The 11,231-nt window shown below is 38.9% G+C and overlaps 1 protein-coding gene across 2 annotated transcripts; it reads left to right on the top strand.

The window, feature by feature from the left end:
• The first annotated feature begins 1,299 nt into the window (after nucleotides 1-1,299).
• On the top strand, nucleotides 1,300-11,231 carry slc14a2 (solute carrier family 14 member 2). Of its 2 annotated transcripts, none has more exons than XM_017451527.3 (9): nucleotides 1,300-1,324; nucleotides 4,567-4,747; nucleotides 6,405-6,594; nucleotides 6,684-6,812; nucleotides 7,510-7,702; nucleotides 8,023-8,170; nucleotides 8,352-8,486; nucleotides 8,609-8,658; nucleotides 8,752-11,231. In XM_017451527.3, the coding sequence occupies exons 2-9, from the start codon at nucleotides 4,582-4,584 to the stop codon at nucleotides 9,118-9,120; spliced, it is 1,380 nt and encodes a 459-aa protein (XP_017307016.1). In that variant the 5' UTR covers nucleotides 1,300-1,324; nucleotides 4,567-4,581; the 3' UTR covers nucleotides 9,121-11,231. The 2 variants fall into 2 exon arrangements, with proteins under 2 accessions (XP_017307016.1, XP_053530604.1); XM_053674629.1 differs by lacking the exon at nucleotides 1,300-1,324 and adding an exon at nucleotides 3,729-3,955.

Raw genomic sequence — 11,231 nt, 5'->3', positions numbered from 1 at the left:
TTCTGTTCCGGTGCCTATAGGTGGTGGAAAGTCTGGCTGTCTTCAAACAATGACTAAAGACCTCCCTCTTCATGAAGCACTTCACTTAGCTCTTTGTTATTTATTTATTTATTTATTTTAATGGTGTTGTCTTGTGTGTTTTTCATACTACATTAACCTCCTCAACAGGGTTTTTAGAGTGATACTCTTGGTCCCTGACCTCGTGAACGAGGATGAGGATGTATTTATTGATAAAGACTTCAAAGCACTTCTTCTTGTTGCTCTGGATACGAGCATCTGCCAAATGTCATGAATGTAAACATAAATGTGATTGTTTGATGAAATGTGGGATGTTAAAGATTAAGTCAAACACAGACTGAGCTAGGAAAAAATAAAACCCATGTGTTCACTTATATCAGAGTTTGTTCCAGTGCACTAATTTGATTGGACAAGCGGCATTCAAAGAATGCTGATATAATTCCTATTCTAGCTGTAGTTCATTTGATTGAAATCACACATACTACTGCCTGTCAGTCAGTCTGTGAGTTGCATGGCTACATGCACCACTCTATAGAGCTGTGGCTTGTTTGGGAACTTTCATCACTGGTGGAGAAAAAAATAAACAAAATACATGGTGTCCCCAAATGTTTCCATACATAGGGGAAATGAACTCTTTGGAAGACAAAATGTCTTCCAAAACATTTCAGACTTAGTTTACGTTATATATTTTCAGATAGCCTTTAAGAACGCCTTTGACGTAAGAAGAACGTACTGAAATCATTCTCATGACTGGATCAGAAGCTGTCGCAAGGTTGTGATGAACTTTAACAGGAAACATGGCAAGCGCATCACACACGACACTGCTGCCAAACTGGGAGTCAAAAGTTGGGAGAGATGACTCCGTGTATGGCAATCGTGTAGAGGAAGTTTTGCAAATTAAGTTACATTTGTATGCATTAAAAATCAGAACTTACAGTATTTTGTCAGAGCATTACAGGTTTGTATGGAGAGACTGGAGGTCATTTAGGCCTCCTCTGTCTTGTTTCCTAATTTTCATCTGTGTTTGCAAAGGAGGAGCCTGGATTTCACTAGCACAATATAAAGCCTGATCAGCAGCTCTTTCACAGTTACAGTGATTTTTGAGGGATAAGTCCTGGCCATATATTTATGACTGCAATACAACTTTCAGAGGTAAGGCTCTGGTTTCTGAGATTTTCTAAGTTTCTTATTAATTAATTTACGCTTAGTTAATTATAGACTTTCACACTAAAGAATGAGTTTTTCTTTTTAATGACTAATTAAAATTTTTGTCCCAGGGCATATATCCATTACTGAACACTCTAAGGTAAGATAACGAAATCAGAGTGACCTAGATTATAAGGAATTAAAGTATAATCATGAAATAGTATATATACATTATTATTACTTACAGAATTTTACACACATACACACACACACACACACTCACAAACACACACACACACACACACACACACACACACACACACACACACATTACTATAGTATATATACATTATTATTACTTACAGAATTTTACATATACACACACACACACACACACTCACATTACAATAGTATTTACAATATATGACTCTATCAATTGTTGCACACCTACATTTAACAAATATATTTTTGTTATTTATGTGTTTTGTTTGCAATTGTTTGATGTCTATGAAAGCAGAGTATTTTTGTGATTTTTTTTTAACAAAATATGAAAAAGTTCAACAATAACGACAATTTTTCACAGCCTTCTTTGCTCATATTTACCAAGGGTGCCAATATTAGTGGAGGGCACTGTGTATATATATATAAATATATATATATATTAACAGTCCCATCCAAAGTGATTGGAACGGCATGACCAATTCGTATGTTTGTGCTATACACCAAAGACATTTGGGTTTGATATCAAAATGTGTATATGAAAAAAGAGTTTATGATTTCAGCTTTTATTTCGTGGTGTTCACATCTAGATGTGTTAAACAACATAAAACATAGAACCTTTTGTATCAGACCACCCAATTTTAGGTGAGCAAAAGTACAGGAACAGATAAGTCTTGAAGTAAATTAAAGTAAATAACACTTATTATTTGGTTGCATATCCCTTGTTTGCATTAACTGCATTAAGCCAGTGACCAGTGGCCATCTTGTGATGTCAGTGAGTTATATCAAGCCTGCCATCAAGCTGATTTCTTCTCATGTGATGCTTTTCCAGGCTTTTACCAAAGCCTCTTTCTCTTGGGGTTTGTTTTGGGGGGTTTCTCCCTGCAGCCATGCAAGCCCAAGCCATGTTTTAATGAATGAATGAATGAATGCCTTTTATTGTCACTATACATATGTACAATGAAATTAAGAGCCACTCCTTTTTGTTCCGTGCAAACATATACATTCAATACACAAGAAGAATAAACAGATAATACACAGATAAATAAACAAGATAAATAAACAAAATAAATAAACAAGATATACAATATATGCAAGATATATGCACGATAGATAGATATTAGGGTGGATGGCGTAGGTACTATGAAATGCACAGTTTGAGACAATATATACATATGCTGTGGACTCAGTACATGTGTTTGTTTATAATGGTAATAGCATTTGGGAAGAAACTATTCTTAAATCTACTAGTCCTTGTTTTGATGCACCTGTAACGTCTCCCTGAGGGCAACAGATTGAACAGATCAAAGCCAGGGTGAGAACTGTCCTTAATGATAGTTTTTCCTCTGCTGAGGCAACGGGAAGTGTAAATATCCATCAGGGAGGGGAGAGGGCAGCCAATGATCTTCTGTGCTGCTCTTACTACCCTCTGAAGCCTCTCCCTGTCTGCTGCGGTGCAGCTACCGTACCACACCGTGATACAGTATGTCAGCAAGCTCTCGACGGACGAGCGGTAGAAGATCAGCAGCAGATTGGAGTCCAGATTGTACTTCCTGAGAACCCTCAGGAAGTGTAGCCGCGTTTGAGCCTTCTTGATAACCGCTGTGATGTTGTCCGTCCAGGAGATGTTAGCAGAGATAAGGACGCCAAGAAACCGGACGGTGTGGACCTTCTCTACACACTCCCCATTAATGAAGAGGGGGGCCAGCTCCGTGTTGTGTTTTCTGAAGTCTACAATAAGTTCCTTGGTTTTCTTGGTGTTTAGAGTCAGGTTGTTCTTTGAACACCAGGCTGCCAAGTTTAGGACTTCCTCTCTGTAGGCTGCCTCCTCTCCTTTTGAGATAAGTCCGACCACTGTGGTGTCGTCAGCAAACTTGATAATAATATTATTGTTGTAGACTGGTCTACAGTCATATGTGTAGAGACAGTACAGGAGGGGGCTCAGCACACAGCCCTGTGGAGAACCTGTGCTCAACGTGCGAGTGGAGGAGAGGTGGGGCCCGAGTCTCACTGTCTGGAACCGGTTGGTGAGAAAGTCCTTTATCCAGGCACACGTGAGGCGGGGGAGGCCAAGGGTGACCAATTTGGTGACGAGAATGTCCGGAATTATTGTATTAAAAGCCGAACTGTAATCCACAAAAAGCATCCGTACGTAGCTCTGTTGCTGCTCAAGATGTCTCAACACGTAGTGGACAGCTACGGTGATAGCATCCTCTGTGGATCTGTTTGCACGATAAGTAAATTGAAAAGGATCGAAATCTGGGGGGAGGTAGTCCTTGATGTGCTGAAGAACCAATCTCTCAAAGCACTTCATGATAACTGGAGTGAGGGCTACAGGACGATAATCATTCACGCTAGTGGTGGGAGACTTCTTTGGCACTGGAATGATTGTGGCTGATTTTAGGCAGGACGGGATGACTGCTTGGGCCAGGGAGAGATTGAAAATTCTGGAAAGATGTGGGCAAGCTGGTGGGCACATGATCTGAGCACGTTACCAGGTACACCGTCTGGGCCAGCAGCCTTCCTGGGGTTCACTGCCAGAAACATCCGTCTAACATCGTGTTCCCTCACAGTAAGTAGAGTGGTGCAGGAACCAGAGTAGAGTGGTGCAGGAACCATTTATATCATGAGAAGATCATTTATTTCTTCACACTTTGGCCTTTCCAATCACTTTGGTAGAGGTTAATCTTGGCTCCAGAACTTTTGTGGCTCATCTCTGTATTTCTTTGTGAATTCTAATTTAGCTTTCCAATTCTTAATGCTGGCTTGGTTTTCTTTCATAGACAGCTCACTGATCTTCATGTTGGCTTATCCTTTTTTTAACAACAAATACCGTCTTCACAGGTGAAACGGAAGGCTAAAACCAATTATGTTCATAGCTATTTATTGTTTAATCAATCAATCTAACAGGACGCACCTGGGTAACAAGAAAGACCTGTCAGTCACATGTTCCAATGTTTTTACAAATTTGGTGGTCTTATACAAAATCTGCTATGTTCTGTGTTGTTTAACACATCTTAATCTCTACATACCCTTGAAGGTAGCATCTCAATGACAAGCATTAAGTTTTACCTTTATTCTGATAACCTACGTCTATAAAATTATGGCATGAAGCTCACAAAGCTGTACAAAAATCTCTTACTGCATTTTAGTGAGAAATTCCTAATATATTATGTTTGACAGGAGCTGCAGCCCCTCATGGCTAACACAGTTCTACAGACTCAGAAGAACTCACAGCTGCAGCAGAATGAGCAACAGCACACACAAACCGAGTCTTCTAAACTTCAAAAGATCAAAGTTAAACTCACACGCTTTGCGTCTTACTTCTCGGGAAATATGGCTCCTTTTGACACGTGGATGAAAGGTAGGCTTTATCTGCTCATGACTGCTTTCACGTGGTCTCTTAAATGCATACAGTGACAAACATTTAAACTGTAGAAAATGTATATTGAAAGATAGGCTTATAAGATCTTAACTAGCCCTACTTACTAGTATACTTACTTCATCAATATGCATCTAGATATGTATATAGTTTCTCACTGATTAAATGACATTACACCACAGCACTGTCTCAGCTCTGTCTGGTCAGAAGGTGTTGTTTAATTTACAATAACAGCAGCTCTGATGTTCTAATACATTATTGTTTCTAGAGTAATAGATAACTGATCATAAGATAAAAGTCCCTGGTGTCAGTGCTGCGTAACAGTCAGTACGTTTACTGCCATGAGATAGTCTTCAGGACAGAGGACTTTGCACTTTCTGGTTTTTCTGTAACTTGACTAACAAGGTGTGTTTTTTTTTTTTTTTTTTTTTTTTTTAATCTAATTAATACCATTAGGAAAAAAATTAAAGACTGCTGAGGGAATGACTGTTTATAGCTGCTATAATGTAAGTGATAACAGGAGCTAACTTGTTTCTCAAATGTTTCACAGCATTAAATATAACTATAAATAGATACAGGCATAATTAATTTTTTTTTAAAAAAGAAAAGAAAACAATTCCTGGCTGAATGGCTGTGTTTTAAGAGGAAAATATTAGGAAATAACCACCTTCGGAATGGAATCAAACCTCCCATTTTTGATTATTTTCCCATAATAGAATGCCCCAAAATGTTTTATTCATTACATAAAGCACACTTTTCATGGACAGTGATTGTGCACATGTTTATTGTGGAAAAAGACATAATATAATAAAAAGGTGGTTCTGATGCTACTGGTCTTAAAAGAGGTCTTGTTTTTTCCAGGGTTGTAAAATTGTAATATCTTAATAGAAATGATAGCTGCCACCAACTGTGTTCTAAATGAATACATTTTATTTTGTGCAAGAAGACTACAAGCAAAAAAGCTAATAATAATTCAGTGACCTTTAAATACTGCCACATGAATACTGATAACTCGCAGGCATGCTAAACCCAATTAATGTTTATAAAACCATTCATGCATGTTTATATATCTGTCTCAGCCATCTCATCTGTAGTTCAGCTGTGGCAGACAAAATATATCCCAGTACATGTAAAGGCAGAAATTCATCATAATTGCAGATCAGATGTCACTTAAGTGTATAAAAATAGTCAGTGTACATAGGCATACATAATTTTAGTTGTGTATGTTATGTTATTTGTGTTGTAAATGCTCAGTTATTGGTATTTGGGTTTAATTCTGAGAATATCGTGGAAAAAAAGGAAAGGAAATCCATGTAAAACAGAAAAACATTAATGTCCCAATTCCGTATCTAATCTACCATTGCTCATCAGAGATTTTACTTCTGTTATCACCCCCAGGAGCTACTAACTAGATAGCTGCACTCTAAACACAGATATATCAAGGTGACAGTTGATGAAGTAGTCTACTGGGGGTTTGAAAACTAGATCAGGATTTATAAACTAAGGTGTAATTTAACCCATTACTAACATCTTATTTAAATCATTTTCAATGGAACTGTCATAAAGGTATTTTATATTTTACAATATGTATACTGTATATTTCAATAATGCTACTTCTGTTATTCATTGTTTTGTCCAGAACAGTGCATCTTGCTTCAGATTTGTGATTGGGTGTTGAGAGGAGCAGCACAGGTCATGTTCGTAAACAACCCTCTGAGTGGACTGATCATCTTCGCAGGGCTGATCCTCCAGAATAGATGGTGGGCTCTCAATGGCTTTGTGGGCACTTTGTTTGCCACAATCTCGGCCCTCATTCTCAAACAAAATAGGTATTTCCAGACTGTGATTCATACAATATCATAACCTGTGAGTTGTTTACTGTTTGGAAAAATGCAATTTCAGTTTAACTTTCTCTCAGAGGGGCAATCGCAGCAGGCCTGTATGGATACAATGGAATACTGGTTGGTCTTCTAATGGCAGTGTTCTCCAATGCAGGTGACTGGTACTGGTGGCTTCTGCTGCCCAACATCTTTATGTCAATGGCATGGTGAGCTTCAGGCACTCATTTTTCTTTGCATACATGTCAGTCAAGGTAGCTTTGAAATAGAGAATGGCTCTACACTGAATAAATAACATTGATCAGCATGCATGGTCTGTAGATCCATAAGCAGACATACCTTTGGATTTTCTATAAAGCAAGCAGTGAAACTAATCTGAAACCAAGAGCATTCATAATTTCAGGCAATGAAAATTTAGAGGTTTGTCATTCTAGTGTGACAGATGTTAAAATATTCACGGAAATTCAGAGTGACATGCTGCCACAAGACAAAATCAAGTCAAAACAGATCACATCAACCAGATCGCTTTCAAAGGTTAATCAAAGGTTGCATGTGATGACATTAATATTTCAGTTTTGGCACTGAGGTAGACATGATTGAGCGATATAGTTGGAGGCATAGATTATTCTTAGGACATGAGGTTTCAAGTTTCTTGCAAAAAAGAATCCTGTATGACAGTTTTAGGTCACCTTTTTCCTATACAGGACTACCAGTGGACTCATTACCATGCCGAAAATAATACTAGAACATTTGGTATTCAATTACTTGTCAGCCATTGTAGACTTGTGATAAAGAAAGGAGCTTGAGAACTCAGTGTCTCTATACTAGACATTTAAAACTTGCTTGAGCAGTGACTGTTCTATTATCATACCCGATAATAAACCCTGATTGTTTCATGTCTTACAGCCCAATCATCTCTAGTGCCCTGGCCTCAATTAACAGCCGGTGGGATCTGCCAGTTTTAAACCTGCCTTTTAACATTCTGGTGTGTCTTCATATGGTAGCTACAGGCCACTACAACCACCACTTCCCCCAGGTCCTCATCCAGCCAATCACCTCCTTCCCCAACATCACATGGTCTGAGCTGGAATATACTTTGGTAAAAGCCTTACTGGAAGCATGCTGATATAAAGTAGTTTTAATGCTGTACAGACATCACTTTTGCAAGCTCTTGTACATGAGTCCAAAGACGAAAATCACTTAGGAGCGTTTCTAGAATCTTCTGATGCTGAAGTCAAGAGAGGAGCTGTTTCTTCAGTCAGTGTGCAATTTCAGATAGCTTGAAATGCCACATTTTCTCTCAAGAAATATAATTATTTTATGCAACATCAGATTAAGCTGTCACTTCAGTTACTGATAGCAGCACTTATGCTCTGTATTCTAAATCCCATACCCTTGACATGAACTCAATTTCCACAGCTCTTCCAGTCCATTCCTGTTGGCATTGGGCAGGTCTATGGCTGTGACAATCCTTGGACAGGAGGCATATTCATTGTGGCCCTGTTTATTTCTTCACCAATAACTTGCATGCATGCTGTTATTGGTTCAACTATTGGGATGGTGTCAGGTAAGACTCAACCGTGCATGTTTCATTCTCTACTCTGGCTTCAATCACAATGTCCTAAAGAAAAGATCAGCAAATCTGTCCCTTTTCATAATATAGAACCTAATAATATGAACCTAAGTGATCCAGGAAGAGTTACATTTTAAGATCAGCAAAATTTCTCATTTATAATTTGCTATTTTAGGTCTTGCTCTTGCGGCGCCATTCCAGAGCATTTACTTTGGACTGTGGGGATACAATTGTGCCTTGGCTTGCATTGCAATTGGTGGAATATACTACGCCCTCACCTGGCAGGTCCATCTACTGTCTATAGTCTGTGGTATGATGCCTGTCAGAACCATATAAACTTTCTGAATGCTAAATGATTCTGGTTATGTAAGAACCATTGCCAAGGTTCTCAGCCATCAGTGACATTAATTTCCTTTCTCATTTCCCCCTTAGCATTTTTCTGTGCATATCTTGGCTTTGCAATTAGCAATGTGATGGCTACTGTAAGTATCTTGTTATTCACAATGGAAAAACTTTCAGGATAAGTGTTCCAAATTTCGCATTTTGTAATCTGTTTTTAATGCTTTATTCCTCAGTTTGGACTTCCAGCATGCACTTGGCCCTTCTGCCTGTCAGTCCTCACGTTCCTCTTGATCACCACAGAGACAAAGACCATCTACAAGCTGCCACTTTCTATAGTTACCTACCCTGAGAAAAACCTCATATTCTACTGTAAGGTGAAGGAGGAGAAGGCTGAAAAAAAGCAGAAGAAAGTCCAAGAGGAGATGCTACAGGAGAAGGATAAAGAGGCACAAATGACAAAAGACATGGATGTAAAGATAATGATGGAGAACCAAGAGAAAGAGCAGCACAATGTCTGCATTAAGATAAGTAGAGGGCATTTGGAAAACCTGTCCATTACTGGAAACACAGAGCCAACTACTCTAGAATTAACTGAAATATGAAGCAACAATTTCCAGCGCACTTTCACTCTGTGAGAACAATGCACATTTGGTTTCCCAATAATGTGTTAATGAGAAATTATTTAAGTGGTTAAATACATGACATATTGTATGCACAATGAATGTAAATGCAAATTATCTATACAAAGTCTATACAAAAATGATCTATATGACCATCCATCACTGAACCACATGGACACATTCTGGGCATCTCTACTGCAATGTTACAGTAAGCAATGTAGTTGTTCTGGCTATGAACACTGTCTTTGAGACAGGATGATGGAACAATCCATACTATCCACCTCTACTTTCTCATTGTTACTTCCTAACAATCTCATAATGGTAAACATGTATGACTGCATAACTTAATATTGATATTTGATGTTCATATTAGGTAATTCTATTAAAATTTTTGGGCCTATTTTTTTCTTTTCATATGAATGTGTTTGCATGTTTTAGAAATTTCCTTTTATCCCTCTTTTAATTGTTAAAAGCAAAAGTGTCAAGTTGTTCTTTAACTTATGTATTATACATAAACTGGTTATTGTATAGATAAACTGATTGTACAGAATTATTAAACGTCATTAAAAGTAATTATGATCAATGCTTCTGGTAACAAATGAAAGTGTCATGTAAGAGATTCTGAAAAGATTGCTCTGCCTTCCTGCCCAGCTGATGATTTCATCCCTCCACCCTGCCCTGTTGAGGGTGTCACCCCACCTCCTTGCTTGGCTGGTGATGTTGCCATGCCTCTCTGTTCGGCTGGGGTCGTCCTCTCTGCCCAGATGATGACTTCACCTCCTCCACCCTGCTGGGCTGAGGATGTCGCTCTGCCTCCCTGCTTGGCTTAAAACATGGATCCACCTCCTTTCTTTGCCATCATGGTCACTCCCCCTTCTGGCCTCACCATGGTCGTTGCTCCCCCCTCTGGCCTCGCCGTGGTTATCACTCTACCCAGGGGTCCAGGCCCTCCTAAGTTTGGGTGCTTCAGGAGCCATAAGGGGGGCACTATGTCATGCCCACCATGGACAATTTCCCCCCAGACCACCGGACATCACCCTCACTCACATTTTTTTAAATTCTTCTTTTGTTTTCCACACCATTTCTCCTTGGTTGGGAAGCATTGTGTGTATTGTTTGTATTGTTACCATTATGTTGCATTTGCACCATGAGTGGGTTTTGATTTTTATGTTGAGTTTTCTTTTCTTTGCTATGCCTTGCTTCAGTCTAGTCCTTTGTTTAGGTTTTTCTAGTTTTTGGTTCTTTTTTGTCATTGTTTGTTATTTTTAATTGTTTAAAATAAGATTTCTGTAATTGCATTCTACTCCTTGAGATTTCGTGACAAATGTGTCTATGACTGTGTAACAAGGGGAGAGCTGACAGGTGGGCCAATGTGCTTGTACCTCCAGAATCTAGCAGGGCCTCGAGGGGAATCCCCTCCAGCCACAGGTTCATGGTGGGACAACTGGTGGTGAGCATACTCACCTCAGGGATCGAGGAATGAAGTGGCTGCCCATTTTGCAGTTTGCTAGGAGCTCATCAGTGATAAATCTGCTGGACCCTGGCTGATCACCAGCAAATGTTGAAGCATGGGATTCATGTGGGGTCTTTCAGAAATAAATTTTACTCACAATGGACTTGCAGTTTTGTACCAATGTGATTCTTAACCATAATTTGACATATTATAAAGTATGAGTTGGTAACTGATCAACAAAGACTGTACTATCATTTCTAATATAATGCATTAAATATGGACCACTATTTTCACTGAAATGTTTCAGAGATTTTTTTTTTCACTACTTTACACTAAATGTCTAATATTCTGTTCTGTTGGAAATATGCCTGAACTGTTATCCCCATCCCACCCACCCCCAGATCAGGAGTGGGTAAAGACAGACTGGTGATCTGATCTATATTATATATACGTGTACCATAGATAACGCCTCTCTGAACGCCATGGTGGGACGTTCCCGAGCTGAAGTACTGTACAAGTCCTAAGCATTAGATCACCCCAATTACTCTTGTATACTCTTTCCATACCATCGTGATCTTTGCCTGACGAAACCATACACAAACATATTTGACATTTGGGGCCTATTTCTAAATCACCAGAT

This window comes from Ictalurus punctatus, chromosome 22, assembly GCF_001660625.3.
Source record: "Ictalurus punctatus breed USDA103 chromosome 22, Coco_2.0, whole genome shotgun sequence".
In the NCBI taxonomy this organism is placed as follows: domain Eukaryota; kingdom Metazoa; phylum Chordata; class Actinopteri; order Siluriformes; family Ictaluridae; genus Ictalurus; species Ictalurus punctatus.
This window is presented reverse-complemented; position numbering and strand designations above follow the sequence as displayed.

What these genes read in the sequence shown, in the direction of transcription:
- slc14a2 (XM_053674629.1), top strand. Translation starts at nt 3,839, where the DNA reads ATGTGGGCAAGCTGGTGGGCACATGATCTGAGCACGTTACCAGGTACA. An exon ending in TAACATCGTGTTCCCTCACA is followed by an intron (nt 3,956 to 4,566) that starts GTAAGTAGAGTG and finishes TATGTTTGACAG; the next exon opens with GAGCTGCAGCCCCTCATGGC. An exon ending in AACTATTGGGATGGTGTCAG is followed by an intron (nt 8,171 to 8,351) that starts GTAAGACTCAAC and finishes TTGCTATTTTAG; the next exon opens with GTCTTGCTCTTGCGGCGCCA.